Source organism: Vidua chalybeata, chromosome 13 (assembly GCF_026979565.1).
Source record: "Vidua chalybeata isolate OUT-0048 chromosome 13, bVidCha1 merged haplotype, whole genome shotgun sequence".
NCBI classification, from domain to species: domain Eukaryota; kingdom Metazoa; phylum Chordata; class Aves; order Passeriformes; family Viduidae; genus Vidua; species Vidua chalybeata.
The window spans coordinates 20,216,170-20,240,311 of NC_071542.1; the positions used below are offsets into that span (position 1 = coordinate 20,216,170).

The 24,142-nt window shown below is 54.8% G+C and overlaps 2 protein-coding genes and 1 non-coding gene across 3 annotated transcripts in view; 1 reads left to right on the forward strand and 2 right to left on the reverse strand.

Moving 5' to 3' along the window:
- Nucleotides 1-1,911: 1,911 nt before the first annotated feature.
- On the reverse strand, nucleotides 1,912-17,920 carry MORF4L1 (mortality factor 4 like 1). Its single transcript, XM_053954756.1, has 13 exons — nucleotides 17,797-17,920; nucleotides 16,010-16,056; nucleotides 13,937-14,004; nucleotides 11,763-11,849; nucleotides 11,530-11,610; nucleotides 9,724-9,786; nucleotides 6,694-6,719; nucleotides 5,941-6,029; nucleotides 5,735-5,836; nucleotides 5,408-5,496; nucleotides 4,158-4,330; nucleotides 3,756-3,840; nucleotides 1,912-2,596 (listed from the first exon to the last, which is right to left on the reverse strand). The coding sequence occupies exons 1-13, from the start codon at nucleotides 17,834-17,836 to the stop codon at nucleotides 2,512-2,514; spliced, it is 1,035 nt and encodes a 344-aa protein (XP_053810731.1). The 5' UTR covers nucleotides 17,837-17,920; the 3' UTR covers nucleotides 1,912-2,511.
- A 197-nt stretch (nucleotides 17,921-18,117) lies between these two features.
- TRNAK-CUU (transfer RNA lysine (anticodon CUU)) lies at nucleotides 18,118-18,190 on the reverse strand. The gene has a single exon. It is a non-coding gene; the product is annotated as a tRNA-Lys (tRNA).
- Nucleotides 18,191-19,391: 1,201 nt separating this feature from the next.
- Nucleotides 19,392-24,142, forward strand: part of ADAMTS7 (ADAM metallopeptidase with thrombospondin type 1 motif 7) — a 35,795-nt gene continuing 31,044 nt past the window's right edge. Inside the window, exons 1-4 of the mRNA XM_053954989.1 lie at nucleotides 19,392-19,485; nucleotides 20,540-20,883; nucleotides 21,729-21,900; nucleotides 23,757-23,953. Of these exons, the coding sequence (XP_053810964.1) occupies nucleotides 19,392-19,485; nucleotides 20,540-20,883; nucleotides 21,729-21,900; nucleotides 23,757-23,953 (807 nt within the window). The remainder of the gene's footprint in view (nucleotides 19,486-20,539; nucleotides 20,884-21,728; nucleotides 21,901-23,756; nucleotides 23,954-24,142) is intronic.

A 24,142-nucleotide genomic window follows, 5' to 3' on the forward strand; every position in this document is an offset into this window, starting at 1 on the left:
AGCTCCTTGTCCCTCGCAGAGAGCTCCAGAACCGCCGGCAGCTCTGACAGCCCCGGCTGCGTCAGGGCCAAAGCCCCTCACCCTGAGCCAGCCCCACGGTCACATGTGTGCCCCCCCAGCACAGACCCTGGGCAGGGCACAGCTCCCAGCACGCCCCGAGGCACACGGACACAGCGCGTGCAGGACACAGCCAGGAGGACACCGGGACACCGTGGTTACGGGGGCACTCACCTGTGCGGATGCCATGGCCGAGCTGGGGCAGCGCCACAGGGATCACTCTGCTCTCTCCTCTCTGTCCCGAGGCAGCAGGGCAGGGAGCAGCCCCGGGATGGAGCAGCGCTGGGATCGCATCTGGCACAGGCCAGGCTCGAAAGGGCAGCAGGAAAACAGGGAGAGGAGGGACCCAGCCCTCCGCAGCCGCGGCACAGGAAACCACCCGCACAGCGGGGCAAAGGAAGGAAAAAGGCAACACAGCACGTGGGGCAGGATGCACAGCTGGGACACTGGGAACGGCACAGCTGGGACACTGGGAACGGCACAGCTGGAACATCAGAAATGGCACAGCTGGAACATCAGGAATGGCACAGCTGGAACATCAGGAATGGCACAGCACTCCCTCCCACCAGGGTCACCCTGACAGGGCCAGTTCATCACTGCTCCCCACAACTTCCTCAAACAATCATTTCCCATGTGTAAAAGCACCTTTTCCAGGAGGGAGCTCAGCCACTCCTCAGCTTCTCCAGGGGGTACAGTCCTGCCTGAGGAACCACAACCACCTGCACACCCAGCCTCCATGGGGGCCAAGGGCACCAAGGAAGCAAACAATTCCTGCCTCAGGCCAGCCTGGAAGAGCTCACCCTTCCCAGGAAGAGCTGGAAGGAGCAGAAGCTCCCAGCTCGGAGGGGCAACAAAGCACCAGGTGTCCTCTCCCTGGGAACCTTGGCTGGCCAGCAGGAGCCCAGGGACCTTCCCACATAAAACAGAATGACCACAAGATCCCAACAGGCCTTGGTACAAACCCAGCTCTGCGAACACAAGCACTGACAGCAAAAGGCTGTTTTCACTCTTGGAGTGGTTGGCAAAGGATAAATCCATTGTTCAGACTGGAACATTATCCTGGCTCCGGGTAATGGCCAGGATAAATAAGGAGAAGTGGCTAATCAACAACACTGAGGCGAGCAGGCAGTGACTGGAACAGCACCAGGAGCCAGAGGAGCACCCACCTTCCCACACGGCTCCAGCCCAGCCTGGCGCTGCCAGGGAAGCCACAGTGCCCCTTCCCTCCTCCCTGCCTGTCCTGAACAGAATTCCGAGTAGGAACCCGCCCTGGAAGTGCCACAGCTGCTCCCAGCCCTGCCTCAGTTTCCATGGCAACTTCCCCTCACCCCATTGCTCAATATCCTTCTTTTTCCATGTAACAGCAGATCCTGCTGCTTTTTCAAACAGCTCCTTATCCAAGCAGACCATCCCAGCCCCAGCACCACTGGGGGCTGTGCTCAGCACAGGAAGGCACCAGGGCAGGGTGGGACACGACCCTGCTGGACTCCTGTCCAGGGAATGTGCTCACACCTTCCCTCAGCCCCCGGCAGCCCAGCCCAGCCTCACCCCCAGCAGGTGCTGGGAGGGCACACCCATGCTGGGGACACGTGTGGGACCCTCCTGCCCCTCAGGAAAGGCTCAGTCCCACCCCAGAGCAGCCCTGGGACAGGATGGGTGCCAGATCCCTGGCCACTGTGGCTTCCTGCAGTAACATCTGTGATTAAAACCTGGTATTTTGCCTGCAAAGAGCAGCTACTCAGAGCCAAGTCATGCAATGCCTTTAAGAGATCCAAACCCCTCATTCCCTTGCTCAGCCTGGCCAGGACACTCACACGGCAGAGTCTGATGCAAACACAAACATCAGAAACCACATTTGAAATTAAAAAAGTTTATTTGCAGATCTGTAAAACAGCTCTGCGAAAGACCAACATTTCCAAACACTACGAGATGAGAATGCATTTTCCTATCATTAGAATATAAAAAAAAAGTCACAGTCCTTCAACTACCCCATGAAAAGCAGACATTTATGAACCCAACATTGAACTTTCAACACCAAAATGTCACTGGGGTGAGTGAGGCAGTCAATAGCACCAAGACAGGTGACACAGCCCTCATGGTCTGTCATTACTATGGAATAAAGCGGGTTAGTGAGGCCGAGCCTCCGGGGAGAGCAGCCCTACGAGCACTGAGTTCAGACAATGACACACCAGAACACGTTCCTTTACATCCCAGGTGCACACACCGAGCCAGAAACACCACGGAGCTCCCGGGAGCTCCGAGCTTCCACTTTGGGACAAGAAATTCCATTGCGGAACGAGGAATCTTCCGGACTGACGTGGCAGTTGCACTTCACACACACAACTTTAATCACTCTATGTTTACAGGAGCTGTGCAGGAGCTGTGTGACGGGGAGGTGAAGGACAGGATGCAGAAGTGGACAGTGGTGCAGGATCCAAGCCTTGCTCCAGGGGATTACACCGCTTTCCGGTGGTACTCCGGAGGGGCCACCTCATAGTCACTGGCACTGAACAACGCAGAGGAATTCTTTGCTAAATATCTACAAAAACAACAAGAACATTACATTGCTTCTTGCCCGAACCCTCTGCTGTTCGGTGAACCTGTGAATCAGGAGGTGTTTGCCCAGACACACAACAGGGTCTCAGAAGCACCAGTCAGTCCCACAGCAGCTGCTCCCATCAGCTCTGCCAAGCGCTTACAGACCTGACAGCTCAGCCAAAAAATCCATTCCAAACGAGCTGCCAAGCACCTCTGGCTCCAGGTGAGCTCCAGCAGCTCAGGATTAACAGGATGAAGCTGTTGGTGTTTGAGGTTCAGGCAGCTGCTGTACCAAGAATCGATCTGGTACTGCTCTACTCAAAGGAGCAGGGTCAGAACAGGACACCAGGAAGCTCTGTCTGCACAAACAGGGACCCTCGAGGGCTGAGCAAAGGATGGCAAAACAAGGAGAGGCCAAAGGTAAAGGCTGTGTGCCATTAATTCTCATGGAATGGCTTCAGGATTTCTGCTCACTGGGTTCACAGTTCTACCTCACAGCCAGAGCTCTTCAGCTCCTGCGTTTACCTCACACTGCCCCAAAGGAGCAGGGCTGTCCCAGGCCAGGCTTTCCCTGGCTACCAGGCTGACTCCTGTCAAGCCCTGCTGCAGAGCTGTCCTGGATTTACTGAGGGTTTTCTTTCAGCTTCCAATAGCTCCTAATCATAGGATCACGGAATGATTTGGGTTGGAAGGGACCTTAAAGCTCACCTCATTTCACACTGAAGTGTTTTATTATTATCAGGATGTTTTCCTACTGAACATCCCACGGCTACAGGGTACCATAGCACACTAAAGCCCTAGTGGCAGTCTGTCCCAGAAATAACATTCCTAAAGTTCATCACTTTTTAAACATTTGCTCAATTGTTGTTGAGTAACTGTTGTGTAATTTAATAGCTTGCTGGAATTATCATCTGCTTTTTTTAGCAGCTATAAATAAATGTTGAAGCATTTATTTTGCAACAAGGAGCAGATGGGACAGGGTAGGAGTACAGATTAACAGAACCAGAGAAGTGGAGTCTGGGAGGCTTCACTGCAGCCGTGGGGTAGATCCCACACACAGGCCCCAGTTACACAACAATTCACTGCAAAGGGGCAGCCTCACAGCAGCCTGAGCTCCCTGACCTCTCTTTCTTTTGCTGGAAGACCTCACAAGTACTCACTTTAAGAAGTCATGCAAGTAGTTCAAGAGCAAAGCCAGACTCTTCTCATCCAGGGGTGTGTAGGCCAGCATGGCTCCGATCCGCACTGCTCAAAGGAAGGGCACTCGTCACAAACACTGCTTCACATCTCTGTGTAAGTCCCCAACCTTACAGCAGCACAGCAATCTATTCCAATATATACAATTTCACCCAAACCAACCACACTCGAAAAATTCATTTCCATCCCAAACCCTGCAATGGCCCTTTTGGGTACACGGATAGGGAATGAAGCCACCCTTAGGGAATGAACCCACCCTTCAGAGCTGCCCGTCACGGGCTCGAGAGGGGGAAACAAGCACTTGAATCCTTCCAAGAGATTCAATCCTTCCTAGGATTCACCCCCCCTGCCCGGGTGGCACTCACCAAAGAGCCTCAGGAGGTGTGGGGCCCCGTAGACCTGGGACATGGGAGCGTCGGGGTGATCCGCCAGGATCTCGGCGTACTGGGGCCTCTCGAACTTGTACAGCAGCTGGGTGCCCAGCATGACATTGAAATACTCCTTGATGCCAGCCACCACCTCGTTGACAGCGTATTCCCTGGGGACAGAGAGCTCTGCAAAGCCTGCTCCAAGCACCAAGGACTGCTCCAGGGCGAGGCTTGGCTCGGGGAGACCACCAGAATTGGGAGGGTCCTTCACAGGCATTCACATCTTGCAAGGAAATTTGTCTGGGGACCTTAAAATCTACAGCTACAGGGAGGGATGCAATTCCAGACCTCCCTGGAAAATGGGCTGTTCTGAACAGAGCCAGGATTTAGGCAAACCAAGAGCAGCAGTGTTCAGTCATCCTCTCTGAGATGGACTTGGAGCAGCCCTTCTGAAGGCACAGGCAGCACTGGGGACACTCAGCAGCTTTCTCTGTCACCCAAAGCTCATCCCAGCTCACACCACGTTCAAAGGACAACACTGAATTAATTACACTGAGCAAGGGAACAGACCCCTAGTATTTCAGGCACCTGCTCCCTTCCTGCCAGGCCTCTCCTGCCAGATTCCTGCAGGCCTCCAACCTCACCCTGCCTGTACAGGAGCAGGCAGTGACAGAGGAGCACAACCCTCACCCCGCCCTGCCAACAAATTTAGAACAGGCATCAGGACAATTACATCAGAGCAGGTTAAAACACCCTGACAAGTCAATGATCTGCTTCCTCTTGAATGGAAGAAAATTACTTCCCCTTTCTGTTCTCCCTTTCAAACAGGAACGTTTCCTGCAGAGTAAACACACCTTGTTTTGCTCAGGGCTGATTGCTGGGGTAATTACAAACAGTAATTGGCTTTGCCCATCTGAGTATTTACAAGTCCTCGTGCACCTCCCTGGCCCCTGGCTCTGTGAGGGAGCCCGGGGGCACTGAGCTCACCCCACACAGCTTCTCTGGGAAGTTTCTATCTGCTTCCTTCAGGAAAAGGCTTAGGCCAAGTGGGGGAGCAGAAATCATATCCAGAAAGCAGAGGGAGTTTTGGAATCACTCCCTCAGGATTTCTGAACACCATCACCTTGGGCTTGGAACAGGGCATTGGACGTGGGGCTGGGTCAGGTTTCACAACCTTATTCCATTTTCCATGGAATCCAAGTCAACTGCCAAGGAGGTGTTTAAGGCTGGCAGTGAGCACTACTCACTTGTTATCAGTATTTCCTCGGGATTTTTTGTAGTTTGCATAATCCTCTAAAATGGAGTCCACGTTCTTTTTGGCAGGGAGGTAGAAGAGCTACAAATGCAAAACAGAACAAATACAAGTTTGTGTCATTCTTGCAGACATTTATACCTGGAAGCTGAACTGAAACCCTTTTTCACCAGGACATTTCTAGGATGAAATCAGCAGGTTAAGATGATAGAGGTTAGGAAAGGACTGCTCCAAGAGTTTAAGTGGGCATTAAAAAAATCCAGCCAAGCTGGGCAGCCTGGGATAGTGGAAGGTGTTCCCCAGAGCTGGGCAGGGTTTTCACCTGTTTCTGCCTGGTGATCAAGTCCCAGTCATCCACCAGCCATGGCTTCAGCTCTTCAGGGATCTTCACCTTCACTTCAACTCTGTTCATAAACGTCTCCTCCTGAGAACAGCCAAGCCAGACTAATTACTCTCAGGTACTAATTGGGAGCACAGCACCCTCTGTTTTCCACCCAAAATCCCTGGGAGGGAATGGAAAATACTCACACTTTCAACTGTTGGATCCACCCGAGCCCTCTTCTTCCTGGGAGGCTGGGGAGTCTCACTGCTGCTGCTCCCCTCCCCAATGCCTGGAGCTGTGCACAGCACACACAGCAGCAGGAAAAAACAGCAGGGAACATTTAGGGGAAGGATTTCAAAGTAAGGCTCAGATTTTTCTCAGGTCACCTTTGCACCTGTTGGGATTTTTTTTTGGTTTGTTTGTTTTTTGGGGTTTTTTTTTGGTGGGTGTTTTTTTTTTTTTTTTTTTTTTTTTTTTTTTTTGCGTTTTTTGTTTGTTTTTTCTTTCTTTGTTTGTTTTATATATTACTTCTGTTCTGGGAGTCCCCCTGTTTGTGCCAGTTTAAACTGCTGCACTGGCACTTTATCTGAGTGCACTAGAACCACACCAGTCTGTCATATTTTTTGGGGGGGAGAATTTTTGGACCCAGCAGCTCAGCTCTGCAGCGGTGTCATGTCTCCATCTCAGTAAGAAAACCTAAATGAGTTAGGAAATTATTTCAGCAGATCAGCTTCACTTTTCAATTGCAAGAGCTCAAAATCCTGACAGACTGGAACAAGTAGGTTTTGTACCAAGCAGAAAAGTGTGAACCTTCCCCTTCCTGAGCAGGGAGAGCCCCAGGAGTCCAGGAGGGACAGCACAAGGTGTCAGTGAATTATTGGGGCAGGTTGAAGGTCCTTTTTCAGCTACACATCCTTCACTAGAGAGACCCACTCAGATGCAAAATAAAACACACTTACTTTTCTGCTTGTTCTTTTTTGTTTTCCTGCAAGAAGAACACAAATTAGTGCACATGTCAAGAGAGTGATACTAAAGGAAGCCACAGCAGAAAGCCAGAAAATGGTTCAAGCACAGGGGAGCAGATCCTCAGGGCCCTGGGCAGTGCTCAGCTAAGGACACACAGAGGAAATTCAAGCTACAACTTGGCTTCAGAGCTCTGGCACCACGAGATTCTTCATGGAACGGGTCAGAATTCATCATTTTTGGGAAGTTTTGTCCTTCCCAAGTGCTCTGGGAGAGCTACATGAGATTTGTGGCTGTTTTATTTCAGACAGAATATGGCACAAGGAAACAGAAGTGCTGGGAATTTCCAGAAAAATCTCACTCAACTGAATTAACTTCCAGTAAAAGACTAAAAAAAAAAAAACCTCCAGCTTCACCAGTGCAGCAGCAGAGGGAAGATGCAGGAGCACTTTGTCTATTTACTACCCATTTTCAGGAAGTTTTAGCTGGAGTACCACGACTCCTTCTCAGTTTGCTCCCTGCCAACAGAAGTCTGGATCCACTGCTCAAAACTGGGCACTGGGTGGCTAAAACTCTACCAGGCCAACACTGATGCCTCAGAAATTCAGCACCCCTTCAAGTGACTCTTGTTTTCAAGCTCTGGACTGGGTTTATCAGGACCAGGAAACAGGCAGAGGTCTGAGGAAGGGCTGGAGATGGGAGAGTAAAGGGTTTGTTTAAAGACAAAGCAGCTGAAGTGAGGCTGAAATTCTGGGCAGGATAAAGCTCATCCCTCAGAGGGAGCAATTCCCAGGGTAAGTCACTAACAATGGGCTGGTGCACTGAAGAGAAAGGCTTTTCTTCCAAAGCCAACAGGGAGGAAGAGGGAGCCCTTCCCAGGATTAATTCACAAGGTAAAAATCAGGTTAACAATTAGAACAGAAGCAGAGTTTTTTAAAACTGCATTTAGATCATTTACAACCAGATGTTATTCCCTAATTTGTTACTCAATGCCATATCTTCCCTCCAGAACACTTGGTTACCCTTCCTATTTTTCAAGCACCCATTAACTCCGACTGTTTCCTGACTTTTAGGCCCATGAAATGTAGACTAAACTCTCGGAAGCTGGAATTGAGCGGAGCTACATTTAACAGAGTCAGAAGGTGTTGCATAGGCAGCCATAAAGCCTGCTTTAACTACACTTCTTTTCTGCTACAGCTTCCAGTTATCAGAGGGTGAGTAATTATTTTAAACCCAAACCTGCATTTCATACATATTTCTATTTGATCTCAGATTGCTTCACAGCTTTTGGAACTAGTTGCTGCAGTTTGCAGAACAGTTACCCTGAACAGACTCAAACAAAAGCACAGCACAAGGAGCAGGTTGTGAGCTCTCCCTCCCGACACCAGCACTGCTCCCAGGGAAAACTCCTCGGTGCTGCTTTCCAGGAGCTCCAGGCTGCAGGAAGCAGCTCTAGAAGGATCCAGGGCTGAAAGCCTGGAGTCAGGTGCACACAGGGAGAGCCCTGCCACTGCAGCCAGCCCGACCACAAAGGTGCAGGGCAGAGGAGCTGCCAAGGGGCTTCAACAACCCCAAACAAGGCCCTGCTGCCAAAGCACCCCAGGGCAGCCAAGGGCCCCCAGGGCCTGCCCAGAAACCAGAGCAGAAAGCGGGGCAGAACCCAGGAGAGAACCCAGGAGAGAACCCAGGAGAGAACCCAGGAGAGCTGAGTGCTCCCAGGGCTTGCCCAGAACCCAGGGCAGAACCCGGGGCAGAACCCAGGAGAGAACCCAGAAACCAGAGCAGAACCCAGGACAGAACCCAGGACAGAACCCAGGACAGAACCCAGGACAGAACCCAGGACAGAACCCAGGAAGAGAGGAAAGATGGGCCCCAGGAGAGCTGAGGGTTCCCAGGGCCTGCCCAGAAACCGGGGCAGAACCCAGGAGAGAACCCAGGAGAGAACCCAGGAGAGAACCCAGGAGAGAACCCAGGAGAGAGGAAAGATGGGCCCCAGGAGAGCCGAGGGCTCTCAGGGGTTTGCCAGAACCCAGGGGAGAACCCAGAGGAGTCAAGGCCTCCCAGGGCCTGCCCAAAACCCAGAGGAGAGGAAAGATGGGCCCCAGGGGAGCTGAGGACTCCCAGGGCCTGCCCAGAACCCACAGGAGAACCCAGGGAAGAACCCAGGAGAAAGGAAAGATGGGCCCTAGGAGAGCTGAGGGCTCCCAGGGCCTGCCAGAACCCAGGGGAGAACCCCAGGCAGAACCTAGGGGACCTGAGGCCTCCCAGGGCCTGCCCAAAACCCAGAGGAGAGGAAAGGTGGGCCACAGGACAGCTGAGGGCTGCCAGGACCTGCCAGAACTCAGGGGAGAAGCCAGGGAAGAACCCAGGAGAGCTGAGGGCTCCCAGGGCCTGCCAGAACCCAGAGGGGAACCCAGGGGAGAATCCAGGACAGCTGAGGGTTCCCAGGGCCTGCCAGAACCCAGAGGGGAACCCAGGGCAGAAGCCAGGGCAGAACCCAGGGGAGCTGAGGGCTCCTAGGGTTTGTCAGAACCCAGGGGAGAGGAAAGATGGGCCCCAGGAGAGCTGAGGGTTCCCAGGGCCTGCCCAGAACCCAGGGGAGAAGCCAGGGGAGAACCCAGGGCAGAATCCAGGAGAGCTGAGGGCTGCCAGAACCCAGAGAAGAACCCAGGGGAGAAGCCAGGGGAGAATCCAGGGGAGCTGAGGGTTCCCAGGGCCTGCCAGAACCCAGGGGAGAACCCAGGGGAGAGGAAAGATGGGCCCCAGGAGAGCTGAGGGCTGCCAGGGCGTGCCAGAACCCAGAGAGGAACCCAGGGGAGAAGCTAGGGAAGAACCCAGGGCAGAATCCAGGAGAGCTGAGGGCTGCCAGAACCCAGAGAGGAACCCAGGGGAGAAGCCAGGGGAGAGGAAAGATGGGCCCCAGGACAGCTGAGGGCTGCCAGGGCCTGCCCAGAACCCAGAGAAGAACCCAGGGGAGAAGCAGGTGGCCCCGGGGTGCAGGCCTGTGTGCCCCAGGCCTCACTCACCGTGTGGAGATGGCCGGGGTCTCCAGGCAGCAAACGGTGTGGGCTCCATCCCGCCGGAAGAACCTGGGGACAGGGCACACGGTGCTCGTGGGCAGCCCTCACACGGCCCTGCAGGGCAGCGTCTGCCCTGCTGCCAGCTCATCGCCACGGACACTCCCGGGCACGAGCTGTGCTTGCACTGCTGCCACTGCTGCCTGCTTAGCTGAAGGATAAATTTTAGGGTGTCAACCACCTTTCCCTCAGATCGTCCAGGAGTGCCACAAAAGGAGCATTCTGAGGCCCACAGAGGTGGACAGTGTTACCCTTTTAGAACAGTTGTGTGAACAGTTTCTCCTCACCACCAGTACTTTGTGTGTCTGCAATGAGCTGAGATGCACAAGGGAACGACCCAGAGGCTGGATTTTGGAGTATTTTGGGAAGCATTACTCTGTAGTGCAAACAACACGCACTCACAGCTGAGTCAAACTCACAGCCACCATCAGCTCCCTCCCAGCACTCACATGGGAGACACTCAGCTGGAACAGCCCTTGAAGCAGCCAAATCAGCGCTGCTCATCATTCAGACCTGTTCTAATTAGATTTTAATGACACTCGTTATCAGCTGCCCACACAGAGCTGGGCTGGGTTTTGTCTGACCCCACATGAGGACAGCAGTGAGTGGCTGCTCCTGAGCTGGCAGGACTCAGCTGGAGTTCTGCCTGTGGCACCTGAGCACAGGGGAGCACCCAGCCAGCACCAGGCTGCAGCAGATCCAGGGGGGATCCAGCAGATCCAGGGGGGATCCAGCAGATCCAGGGGGGATCCAGCAGATCCCACTGGCTCCCCTTTCCCCAGACCAGGAGGCAGCTACAGCCCTGGCCAGGCTCTGCCCAGCCCCAAGGTGAAACTGCCCCAGGATCCAGAGCAAACCCCAATTCCCTGTCCCCAGCTGTGCTGCACTCCTCAAAGCCATGATTCACATTCCACAGCAAACCTGCCCCTGAGTGAGCCCTGCGACCTGGGGCTGCTGCCAAATCCACTTCTGAAGAAGTGGTGGCATTTCAGCAGCTTCCTTGTGACAGCCAGAATCACAAATGAAATTAGAGATTCAGAACATCCCATTAGTAAGGGCCACGTTCGTCATCAAGGGAAACCCTGCCCAAACAGCAGATGACAAATGAGCAGAGCTGGACTGATTGTCTGAAAATCTACCCTAAAACATCTCCTGAAACACCAAAAGGATGGAGTGAAGGAAATCTGACAGTCACAGCTCAAATTAAGCTTTTCTAGTAGATGCCTGAGCTTGCTTCTGGTCTCTTAGGATGCAAGCCCATTTTTAATGGTGTATTTATTGGTTTAGTTTTGTCAAAACCAGCCAAAGAAAGGCTCTTTAAATGCAGTTTTGACAACTGCACCACGGCAGAAGGCAAGGCATTGTGAGGATTTATTCCAAAGTGCTGGAAGAGCTGGGAAACTCTACAGAGAAACTGATTTTACTGAGATATACAAGACTTATGAGGAAATCACCACTTTTTGAATGTCAGGTCACCAACAATAGACTGCAAAAAAAAAAAGCAGAGCATGTCTGCTCAGCACCTCAATTCAACATTAACTGTGCACCATCTAAAAGGCATTTTAAATGAAATACTTTAACAAAGGCCTTTTTGGTGCCATTAAGCTGCTTTTGCACAGGCTGTGCCACAAGAAATGGAGCTGAGCTGCAGAGCCATTAAAACTGACAAGCCAAAGTTTGGGAGGGGGTTTGGGCAGGGTTTGGGGGTGGATTGTCTTGTTTGGGATTTTTATTTTTAAACAAAAAGAATCTTACACTTCAACATTCTTCTGCTGCAGACCAGAAGTCTTCTTGCCTGGAGCAGCTCCTCTCATCTTCCCCTCTGCATATTGTTCCCTTTAAACAGAGCGCAGTCAGAAATAAGATTTTGGTGGGAAAAGAAGCTTCTTTGACTTTGGTTTGAAGCTCAGTAACTTCCCCTGATAACTGTGGGTTGAAGCTCTGTTAAACAAACACTCCCTGACAATCCCTTCTTCCCCACTACTCACTGGTTGGCCTTCTGGAGTTCTTTTTGTTTCTGCAGGTTGGTATCCACGTATTTGAGCACTCTGCTTTCTGGAACCCATTCATCCCAGCTGCAAAAAAACCCAGAGACGAATAAATCATCACTCAAAACCATCCCACGCTTGCCTTCTACACACAACAGTCAATTAAAAGCTTCACAGAATTCGGGACTGAACTCTGCTTTGTGTCAAGCCATGGACTGGCACAACTCAAGGCCAAAGTTACCAAACGTTCCCCACTGCCTGGAGCTGGAATGATTTATCCAGGGAAGTGTGACCCTCTGGCATTTCCAGCTTCCCAAACTTGAAACTTAGGAGGGAGAGAAGGATCTTTAATTCAAAAGAAGCATCACAGGAATGAAAAAAAATGCTCTATGCTTAGAAAATGATGGGATATCTGTAGCCATGGTATATTGCTGAGAAAGTTTCCTTTATCTATTCCAACATTTTATAGGTTAACAAATTCAGCTATAGGATCTTACTGTAAGGAGAAGAGCTCTGATTTCTGTCTGTGAAGGAAACCAAGGTGGCATGAATATTTGCAGAACCTGAAGTGAATGCTTTAAGAGAACAGGTGTTGGGAAATTGCCATTACAGCAGGAATTCCACTTCAACACAGAGTGCCTCAGCTGAGCAACCTGACAACTCATCTCAAATAAAACACATTAAAAGTGGCCACTCTAAAGTACACCAGTTAAAGCTCTTTATGAAGAGTTTCTGTGCCATTTGCCAGTCTTGGAGCAGCACGTGGCCAAACCAATATTGCTGCAGGAGCACCAGGACTTCAGAGGGTGGAGAGAAGGCAAGGGCAGCACCTGCAGAGTGCAGGGAGACACCTGCAGCTGTGCCCAAAGACTCTGGGCTTTGGGCAGTGCTCTGCTCAGCTCTCTAAGCCACTTGTCCCACTCCTGCCTGTCCAGCTGCAAGAGACCTTCCAGAAGTGCTGTGTGCCCAGGTGGCACCTCTGTGCCCCACGGTGACAAAGCTTTCTGGTATCCTGACTGTTGATACTGGCAAAATAATTCCAAGTCAGGCCCTGGCAGCTGCAGGTGAGGGCTGTGCTGCCCTGGCTCTCGCAGCAACGCCACTTTTAATGTCCTTAATTGGAGCTTGAAGGCAAAAATGAAAACTCCAACAGCACAAGCAAGAAAAGCGGGATCAGGACACCACCTCTGCCCCCTCCGTGGCACAAACAAGGGAAGGAAGGGCCACGCTGATGCTGCCTCATTAAGAGGAGCCACCACACAAAGGGATTGTGCCCCTGTAGGTGTTGTGTTTACACTGAGCCATCCCCTGGCCCTCTGGCAGCAGGGAGAGCGGATGCAATTAAAAGTCACATCTGAAACACGAGGTCCAGCTTTTAGTCACATCACAGAGATCAAGACTGCTGTGACTAAGAGTCCTCAGCATTGAAATGAAACGAAACCAAACAGGAAACTGCCCTCTGACACTTCTGGGTCTGAAGAGCTGAGGTTTTTAATCACCTAGAAAAACACCTCCATCTCCTAAATTCAATCCGAGGGGTAGAAAACAACTCAAACAAAGGGAGAAAAGTACATCAATATAACAACCCCACGGAAGCCTTCACCTTTAATGGGCTCAACATTTATCCTGTAACCCCCAGCCATCTCCCACCTGGAACCCTGCCAGTTTTGCAGGAGGGAAAAGCATCTGTAAATTTCCTTTAATCTGAGAGGCTGGAGCTGAAACACAGGCTGCACCTGCTGCTAAGCCAGCCCCTCAGCAAGCTGTGCTCCAAAATCCCCTGAGTACCTGGGGCAAGAGGCAAGGGCAGGGGATCTGAGTGGTTTTGCCCCACCTCAGGAGGAGCTGCCCTTCCTCCCAAGGCATAACAAGGAAGTTTTCATAGCAGAGGTTTCTGCCAGGGAGGAACTCCAGTGTTTCCCACCCTGAACAACCAGAATGTCCCAGAGCATTGCCAGCAGCCTCCTGCCAGCTCTGCAGGAAATGGCTCGTTTGGCAATGTTCTCTGTGTTCCATAAATCAGGTATTAAATCAGCAGCTCAGGTATGAAACCATTCTGGTCAGCCCCAGAGGATCCCAGCAGGGACATGGCAGTGCTGCTGCACCCAGCCCACACTCAGACAAAGCATCTCCCTGGAAAGAGAAATCCTGCTTTTACTCCATGCACTACTTACTTTTTATTCCAGCCACTGTAATGGATAAAGTATTTCACTTGCTTGTCCTTTATGGCAACCTTTACGCACTGGAACAGAGAAGAAAGGTCAGTCAGTCCCAGGGAAAGCAAGGAGATCCCGGGGAATTCTGCTGCTTTAGCTTGCAGAGTTTTCCCTGCCCCTGAAATTCTTGGCTGTACAAATCAAATCCACCAACTCAACACTTCCTCCAGGAAGTTCAAGTCCTGCTCTGGAGGTGCTGAGATTCAGCTGCCACTGCCCCCCTGAGCAGTGACAGAATGGGGCTGCTGTAAAAACCTGCAGGGCTCCAGATTTGAGTCTCTTTAAAGGGGGTTTTTCTTCCATTGAAGTAAAAACTGCTCCCAAAATTATAACTGGTATGTTCCTGGCACGCAGAGCCACCTCCAAGTGTTTGAGAGGGCAGAACCTTTGGCTATACAACATTTTCTCAAGAGCACGCTGTGCTGTACCCACTTCAGCTACAAAATACTGCCAGAGAGGAACCTCCTGTTGCAGGAGACATCTGCAAAATGCCACACACAGAACTTAAACCCAGGCTCACGTGAACCTGCAGCCAGGACTAAGGTTCTGCTGCTGGATCCTCTGCTGCAGCAGTGCTTGTTCTGACAGCCTGGAGCTAAACCCAGCCACACACAGCCTGTGCCTGCCTCTGCTTGTTCTGGAGAATAAAGGGGCTGAGCACCAAGGAAAAGATGACTCAAATACAGTTCTGTAGCAAAATATTTTCCCTGCTGGGGGTTAGAAGGGCCTGGAGTGAATCTCCTTTAACTCTGCACGGCAGAGATGCACAAACAGCTCCTGTTTGCCACAAGCCCTCACAAAGAGCTGCTCTGACCACCTTGCTGTGGGACACCAAGGATGTGGTCAGGAACAAAACAACTGCTGGACTGAGAACCACGGGAGAAAAACAGATCAAAGGAGCAGGAAGAAAGCCAAGGTTGTTATTCATTACTACTGACAAAGCAGCTTTTAAAATTAAACCCCTTAAAACAAACAAGTCAAACCTTTTTAAAATTAAGCTTCAAGATCATTCTGCCAGTGCAGGAACTCGGAAGGATCCACTCAGTACAAACAGCCAGCCAAACCCCACTTGTGAGCTGGGAAATCCCTTGCAGCACCCAGCTGGCACAGCCTGCTCCTGCAGCACCCATTCCACTGGGGCAAGAGGAGAGCAAGCACAGCTGCTGTCCAGCTCAGGGCTGAGTGGCACAAGGTTATTTCCTCAAAACCAGAAGCCTCCATCACCCTCCTCTCTGCAGGCACTGGCACAACAACCCCGAGCACACATTCCCAGCAAAAGGAATTGTCCCACACTCCCACAACCTCATCCTCCTGCTCCAGAGGCAGGAAAGAGCAGGGTAGGAACCCTCAGGTGGGAATGGTTTGGAGCAGCCCAAACCCCCTCAGTGCTCTGGGTGAGATTTTAGCACTACAACAACTCTTTTCTCCTGAAGAGAGAAGCTGAGTGTTTCTCCTGCCTCCCTGTGTTAACATTCACTGACACCAAACCCTAAAGCATTTAAATCCCTGCCTGAGGTGCCCCAGGAATTTCTGCACCCCTTCCAACCCACAGAGCTCCAAGAGCCCTTTCCTTCCCTTCCACAGGGAGTGGGGGCACTCAACCACTGAAAAATCTGCAGTGCTGTGGTTAAAGAGCCAGAACTGGGAAGCAGAACTGGGACTGCCACTTCCTTTGGCACTGCAGTGCAGCTCCTCCTGGGCACTGGTGCTGTGGAACACCACGGGCTGTACTCAGCCCCCTCTCCCTGAGCAGCTCAGGCACCAAATCCTGCAGGCACAAAGTGTTCTGGGATATTTCCAGTGTTCTGGGATGCTCTAACAGCCTCTGGGAGCTTCCCAAAATAGCTGCACGGTGCCACTGGGCTTCCTGAACTTGTTCTGGAATAGAGCCCCAGGGTTTGAAATTGATTTCAGACAGCTTTTTGTTAATTTACTTCCAGCCCTCGGTCCCATCTAGAGGCACAGCAGACAGAAACATGTCCTTGTTTTCCAGGGCAGCAGCAGGAGCCACCTGCAGCCACCCACACCCACCTTGGCTTCATAGAGGAGAGGTCCATGGAAACAAAGCACTCGCTCACCTGCAAGGGAAGCACAGAGAAACAGCTCAGATGGGCCATGCCCACAGCCTGTGCCACAGGAACAGCACAGGGCAGCTCCCAGGCAGGAACTGACCCCAGAAACAAATTCTCTGTCCCACCGAAGGGATGAGACAGAGATCCCTGAGATGCCAGGAGCAGCTGCACACACACAGCACAGTCCCAGCACTGGTGACTTTGGCAGCACCTGGCAGCAAAGCCCACACTCCTGCCCCTCCCTGGCATTCCCAGATCTGCTCCCCAGCCTCAGCTCAGGCTGCAGCCCCCACAGCAGGCTGGGCTCAGCCACAGGCAGGCAGAGCTGCCCCTCTGAGGGGTTACTGATCCAGGGCACTCTCCTAACACCCCACCTCTGCACCTGAAGCTCCTGACACCTGAAAGCCACTGCCACCCATGTGCTGTCCTTGCAGGAAGGGCAGCACGTGGCATTCCCAGCTCGGGGAATCAGGAAGAGAGACCCCCCCATGCTGCTTCCCCACCCAGCAGAACCCCCTCACTCTGGGCTTTGGAGCAGGAGGAGATTGTCCCTCAGCCTGGTTCTATCTCCTCGTGGCCAAGCCTCCTTGTGTGGTTCCACTGTGGGAGCTGCAGGGTACTTAACAGGATATCTGAGGGCACATCTCCTCCTGGAAGCTGCAGTGCCTCCCGGATTTGGGAGCTGCAGAACTGCAAAATGCTTCTGTGTCTCAACAAAGAGAAAGGCTCCGAAGGGCTCTCCCCGACGTGCCCACACTGACACATCCCACAGTCGGTACTTTTATTTATTTTAAAATGTCCCTAGAGACGGGGCTGACAACCAGAGGTGACATTACCAGCCTCGCTGTCACGGTGCTCACAGTGCTGGTGGCAGACACACCTCTGCCTCAGAGCTGTGCAGTGCTTTCCAGGAGAGATGCCCACAGCTACTGGGGAACATTCATTTTAAAAAAAAACCACACGGATGGTTTGCAGAAAGGGTTCTTTGTCTCCATGATGACCCAGCAGGCTCCTGCTCCCTCACACAAGGGCTGCTCCCTGGATCCTCGCACTGTTCCTTACACCAAACCCATCCCATCCCACCCCTGCCATGGCAGGGACACCTTCCCCTGTCCCAGGCTGCTCCCAGCCCTGTCCAACCTGGCCCGGGACATTCCAGGGATCCAGGGGCATCCATCTTACACTGCACTGCTATTTTTATTTATCTTACTTGTATTACTCCCAACCTCAACCACGACCTAAAAATCAAAATACACCCAGAAAAAAAAAACCCTCCTAAAAAGCCCGATTCACCCTCATTCACCTAAACCCGGTGCTCTGCGGCAGATGTGGATTCCAGCTGTGCTGGAATCCACCGCTGCCTCCATGAATCCTCCTGCACTGGGCTCGCTTCCGGGGGACAAAAAATAAACAACCACCATTTCCCAAGCGCACTAAAACAGAAAAAACCCCGACAAACCAGAGGGGTTTCAGCAGTTTTAATGCCAAGGAACGTCCGCGCAGCAAAATGACGGCTACCTGGAATAACGGGGTGGGAAGGGCCCGCGTGCTGCTGGGGGTGGGGGGAAAGAGGAGGGCCGGAAAGAGACAAAGCCTGCGGGAATTCAGCTTTCCCACCTATTCCCACCTGGCCGGGGCTGAGCAGGGAGCGCTGGGAGCCAAATCCCCCCCGAGCCGCGGGGCCGGGCGCGGCCCGCAGCCCCCGGGCCCGCCGTCCCCGCAGCGCCGAGCCCTTCCCGCACTCACCCTCCTGGAACTTGGGCTTGGGGTCCTGCTTGGGCGCCATTTATAAGGGCCGGTCCCTCCTCCGGCCGCTCCCCGCGGGGCCCCGGCGCTGCCCGGCCCGGCCCCGGCGCTGCCCGGCCCGGCTCCGCCGCGCAGCCGCGGCTCGGGCATGCCGGGACATGGAGTCCGCGGGGCTCCCCGCCCGCTCCGCCGCGCTCCGCCCGGCGTGCGGGGCCGCCTTGGCTGCCGAGCGCCGGCTGCCCGCGCCCTGAGGAGCCGGACTGGGGCTGGGGAAAAAAAAAAATTGATAAAAACCAAGAAAAGAACAGGAAAAGTGTAACTCGCCCAACGTGGGGCTCGAACCCACGACCCTGGGATTAAGAGTCCCATGCTCTACCGACTGAGCTAGCCGGGCGCCATGCTCACAGCGCTGCGGCCGCAGCTGTCGGCACCGGCCCCGCCGGCTGCGGGCGTTCCCAGCTCCGGCCGCCAGAGGGCGCGCGCCCCGGCTGATCGGCATAATTAACATTCTCGCCTAATTAAACATCGTCCCAAACGCCGTCCCATCGGCCCGGCAGGTGCGCAGCCACCGGAGGTGCGGCCGTCCCGGGAAAGCTGTGGGATCGCGGAGCCGCGAGCAGCCCCCGAGGGGGTAATTAATAGAGACGAGTAATCCCGGGTGTTTGCTGCCGGTGCGCTTCAACCTGAGAGAAAATAAAAGGAGGTAGGGACGGGCAGCCCCGGCTAGAGGAGAGGGGGGGCATGGCGGCATCAGCCAAGGACCGTTTTTAATTTCTGACCGAAAATTCGCTGAATTTCTGTGATTTTTTTATCGCGGTCTTCAAGGCGGGGCAGACGAAGCAAAGCAGAAAGGGAGCGCCAGGGGGCGCCATGGGCCACGCCGGCAACGCGTACTATAAACCCCGCCCCTTAATGTGCATAGCCCCGCCCTTAATGGACAAGCCCGCCCTTGATGTACATAATCCCGCTCCTGATATACATAACCCCGCCCTTAATGTGCATAACCCCGCCCATCCGATGTGCATTGATGCCTTGAGAGGCTCCCTGGAACAGAGCTGGGCAGAGCTAAAGGAATAAACATGGATTTATTGAATCCCTCCACGGGTACAGCTTGGGTGGGACAAGAGCCCGGCCGTGGCTACACCCAAGCTGGATTCCAGGTCATGAGTTTTGTAAGTTTTGGTCCATTTCCATATTGGGGTTCATCGTCCAATTGCAGCTCCAGGTTGTGCAGTCCCATCCTGCCAGGTTGCTCTCCTTAATTTGCTGTTTGCATTTTTTGGGGCTGAAGCTGCAGCGGTGTCCGTGGTTCTGGGGCTGGAGAAGGGTTGCTGTGTGTGACTGAGCTGTGAGGAGAGCTGCTGACACTCTGTGTGGAGTTCAGAGTTACACACCAGTGCGGTACAGAATCTGGAAAATAGGAAAGCTGAAACTTAAGGTATCAGTACAGCCCCGCCCCTTATGTGCATAACCCCGCCCACTGAGCCACACAACTCCTCCCATCTGATATGCACAACCCCGCCCATCTATTATGCATATCCCCGCCCCCTGTTGTGCCTGGCCCCGCCCCGCGGAGCCCCCAGCCCGCCGCAGCCATGGCGGCCCCGGCCGCGCTGCGCCCGCTCCTGCCCCTCGTCCCCCTCGCCGCCGCGCTGGCGCTGGCCGCGGGCGGGGGCACGGCGGGGACAGGTCCGGGGGGACAGCACGGCGGGGACAGCACGGCGGGAGGGACGCGCGGGGGGTCCGCGGGATGAGGGCGGAATGTCCGCGGAGCGCCGGGCGTCCGCGGGATTGTCCGCGGGGATGAGCGGGAGGAGCGCCGGGTGTCCGTGGAATTGTTGCGGGATTGTCCGCGGGATTGTCCGCGGGGATGAGCGGGAGGAGCGCCGGGTGTCCGCGGGATTGTCCGCGGGATTGTCCGCGGGATTGTCCGCGGGGATGAGCGGGAGGAGCGCCGGGTGTCCGTGGAATTGTTGCGGGATTGTCCGCGGGACTGTCTGCGGGGATGAGCGGGAGGAGCGCCGGGCGTCCGCGGGATTGTCCGCGGGGATGAGCGGGAGGAGCGCCGGGTGTCCGCGGGATTGTCCGCGGGATTGTCCGCGGGATGCCCGCGGCAGTGAGCGCCGTGTGTCCGCGGGATTGTCCGCGGGAGGAGCGCCGGGTGTCCGCGGGATGCGCGCGGGATGCCCGCGGCAGTGAGCGCCGGGTGTCCGCGGGATGCCCGCGGGGCGCTCGGCGGGGCCGAGCCGGACAGCCCGGTGCCCCCGCCGCTGCCGCGCTCGCCCCCCGGGCTGGGCACGGTCGGAGCCGGCAGCCCCGGTCCCCTCCCGGCTGCCCGCGCTGAGCCCGCCTGGGGAGGCTCCGGGGCGCTCCGTGCCCGTAGAGACGGCGTGTCCCAACACCGCCTCAAAGCGGGGATTCCATTTCTGGGGAGATTTTCGTTGTTTGTTCGGTGTTTTGTTTTTTTTTTTAACTTACAGCGGGAGTTAACAGAGGCAAGCCGGGGCAGGGCCGGGCTCCGGAGCCGCCTGACTCCCCCTCGCCCGGCCGGCCCTAACCCTGACCTTAACGCTGTCCCCCGGCAAACCCCAGCGCTGGCCCTGCCTCCCCTGCTCCGTGCCGTCCCAGCGGGCACATCCAGCTGTGTCCCGGTCCCCGCCGCCGCGGGAGTCCAGCGGGGGGAAGGGGTGTGAGAGGAAAGGTGAAGAACCCCGCAGGTAACCTCCGCACCCCCTCTCCCCAGAGCCGCGCTCCGGCAGCGACATCGTCCATCCCATCAAGGTCGACGAGAGCGGATCCTTCCTGTCCTACGACTTGTCCCACCGGGCCCTTCACCGGAGGTCTCCGGCCTCCAGGAGCAAGCTTCCCGCCTTCTACGAGCTGCAGTACAGAGGGCAGCCCCTGAAATTCAACCTGAGCCTCAACAGGCACCTCCTGGCTCCGGGGTTTGTCAGCGAGAGGCGTTTCGGGGGCATCGCCGGCGCCAAGATCCAGCCTCGCTCCTACAACTCGTGCCACATGATCGGGGAGGTGCGGGGCCGGGCGCCGCAGGGCGGGCTGGCTGCCCTCAGCACCTGCGATGGCCTGGTGAGTACAGCCCCCTCCACGCGGAGCCCTAGTCCCTGCGGGAGCGGCAGCAGCTGGGTGGAACCCTTTTTCCTGCCAGAAGCGACACCAAAATTCCCAGCAGCGGCAGAGTCAGCATCTCCCCACGCAGGTCTGGTGCAGCCACGGACGAGCTGACTGTAAATTTCCCATGGATTGCAGAGGTCTGGGAACACTCCAGGGCTGGGTTTACTTGTTTGTGTCCAAATTCCCAAAAAGAGCAATTCTCTGCCGGCTGCTACACGAATGGGATTGTGAGGAGCACACCTGGGAACGTGGTGTTGTGAGAGCACAGCTCCTGGGCAGCAGTGCAGCTGCTCGCTGTTTCCTCAGCTCCGCTGTCGGCATTTCCTGAGGCAGCAGTGACCTGGAGGAGTTACATTTTGGGGGAAAAGGGTTTAGAACCTCCTGTGGGTGTGCAGAAATGGTCCCACGTACCTGGTGGCGCAGAGCTCGTGCTCGTGTCCCGCGCTTTGGAGGAAGCACAACTCCATGGGATCCTCCATGGCTTCCCACTGCCAGAGGGCAGGAGTAAATGGGATACTGGGGAGAGTCCTTCCCTGGGAGGCTGGGCTGGAATTCCCAGAGCAGCTGGGGCTGCCCCTGGATCCCTGTCAGTGTCCCAGGCCAGGTTGGACTCTGGGGCTGGGAGCAGCCTGGGACAGTGGGAGGTGTCCCTGCCAGGGCAGGGGTGGCTCTGGACGGGCTTTAAGGTCCCTCTCCACCCCAACCATTCCACGGTCCTGTGATCACTCCCAGTGCCAGGTTCCTCGGGGTGAGCGGGGCTGCAGGTGGCCTCACGGTGGCACTTTGTGTCTCCCTGGCAGAAAGGCGTGTTTCAGCTCATGAACGAGGACTATTTCATCGAGCCCGTGTCCGGCAGCCCCCGGCAGGAGGGAGCAGCACAGCCCCACAGGATCTACAAGCGCCAGGTGCCCAAGGACAGGGCTGAGCAGGGCAGGAGACCCCCGGCCCCGCGGGAGTCCTGCGGCGTGCGAGGTACTGTCCCTTCCTCTGTGCCACCGGTGACCCAAGGGGTGCTGCACCTCAGGCCTCTGGGCTCATCTCCTGCTCCCAGCCCTGCTGCAGCCAGGGGGGTGATGTGGAGACAGAGCTTTTGCTTTCATTTCCACAAAAAACTTTGGGTTTGACCTGCCAGGGCGTTGGACTTTGGGAGTGGAACTCGGTGGCTGCCCCGGGAGTTCCCACTGTGGGCAGAGTGCATGTGGGTCCTTCCCTGTTGGATGAACTCCCAAATCCAGCATTTCACGTGCTGAGGAATTCAGTGCACTCCCAGAAGCTCACGGGCACTTTGCTCCCTGATGAAGCTGCAGTGCATTATGTGCTGCACGTTTTCTGGAGCTCTCTGCTTTCACAAACTGGGGTTCACTCCTGTAACAGGGTTATCTTCAGGCATTCTTCTGATAGTCTAAATTAATTATTTAATCTGTGGTAATAATGGCTTCTAATAGGCTTTGAAGTCTGTTCTTGACTCGAGTCCATTCTGGACTTTGAAGCCTATTCTCGAAAATTAATTTCTCTGGGTATAGCATGGTCTGTGTGTAATTCATGTGGATCTCCTCTGTGCCTGCCCTGGAGGGGAATCCCAAAGTCTGTAGGATTTCGGTGGCTGCCATCCTCTCGCTGAGCTCTGCCGTGTTGCTCTTTGCTGTGCCCACGACAGGCAGGTGCTGCTGGTGCTGCTTAGCTGCTGTCAATGCCCAGGGCTGCCCGTGTGCACAGCTGGGTGGTGTTTGACAGGGATCATCCAAGGGGAAATGTTCCAGGAGCCCCCCCGGGCACCCCCAGCTCTGCAGCAGCCTCACCTCCCGGCTGGGAGCTCAGCAGCCAAGGGCACAATGAGCTCCAAGGAAGCTGCTGCCATGAAACTGTCACAGTGGTATTAGCAGCTCATCAGGAGGTGCTGGGGTCTCCCAGGCTGGGCATGAAACGCCCTTGCACAGCACACGCTCGGTGCAGTCCAGGAAATGTAGGAGCCCATTGTTAGGGAAGTGAGGCTGAGCCCTCCGGAGCCACGAAAGCGATTCCCACTGTGTGGGATGAGGTTTGTAAAGCCTTCACCCAGCTCGGGGCTGACCCTGACCTTGCTCTGGGAGCCGTGTCACAGGAAAAGTCCCCGCTGCAGAATTCCCACTGGCTGGAGTGTGTGAGGAGCGCTGAGCTCTCCCCCGCCTCCGGATCCCAGCCAACATTCCCCTTGTTTCCCTTGGGAAGGAGCAGAGCCCTCTCCTCTCCTCTCCTCTCCTCTCCTCTCCTCTCCTCTCCTCTCCTCTCCTCTCCTCTCCTCTCCTCTCCTCTCTCCTCTCCTCTCCTCTCCTCTCCTCTCCTCTCCTCTCCTCTCCTCTCCTCTCCTCTCCTCTCCTCTCCTCTCCTCTCCTCTCCTCTCCTCTCCTCTCCTCTCCTCTCTCCTCTCCTCTCCTCTCCTCTCCTCTCCTCTCCGGGGTTTTTTCTCAGGTTGTTTCTCAAGCATCTCTGCAGCGCTGTCTACAAATTCCTGTGTCAGTACAAATGCTAAGATTCGGCTTTGGAAGGCTCCCTGTTCCTTGAGGAATATTGCAAACCTTGTTCTGGTCAAAGAAATTCCTTCAAATGCTCTATTTTTTTTTTTTTTTTTTTTGTGTCCTGCTCATGTGCAGCAGGCTGAGCTCAGAGTCCTTTGGAACAGAGCACAGCAAAACTCACATGGAGTTATTGACTTGTGGCTCTAAGAGGGAGCCTTCTCCACATCAAAGGTGATTCCTTTGAATTAAAAAAAAAAAGAAGACATTAAACTTGCAGGCATTTGATCAAGGAAAAAAAAAAACCAAACTCCTTTTTCCCCTTAAATCCCTCAGAGTCTCAGGAAAGCCTGGAGCGGTCTGAGAGGCGCAGGGAGAGGTGGGAGCAGAAGCAGCGCAGGAGGAGAAGGATCAGGCAGCGCTCCATCAGCAGGGAGAAGTGGGTGGAGACGCTGGTGGTGGCAGACACCAAGATGGTGGAGTTCCATGGTAGTGCCAACATCGAGAAGTACGTGCTGACCGTCATGAACATGGTGAGTGCTGGGCCCTGCAGGGCTGGACCACGGGAGCTCGGAGCCCTGGGCTGCTTCCCTGGGGCTGGGAGGCACCCAGAGCCCATCCAGATGCCCCCTGGCACGGGCAGGGCCACCTGGGCAGGGCACCCAGAGCCCATCCAGATGCCCCCTGGCACGGGCAGGGCACCCAGAGCCCATCCAGGTACC

Excerpts from the sequence above, each read along its gene's own strand:
- MORF4L1 (XM_053954756.1), bottom strand. The coding sequence starts at position 17,836 with ATGGCGCCCAAGCAGGACCCCAAGCCCAAGTTCCAGGAGG. Across the intron at positions 5,837-5,940 it reads TGGATCCAACAGTTGAAAGT|GAGGAGACGTTTATGAACAG; the intron begins GTGAGTATTTTC and ends GGCTGTTCTCAG. Across the intron at positions 3,841-4,157 it reads ACACCTCCTGAGGCTCTTTG|TGCGGATCGGAGCCATGCTG; the intron begins GTGAGTGCCACC and ends TCCTTTGAGCAG.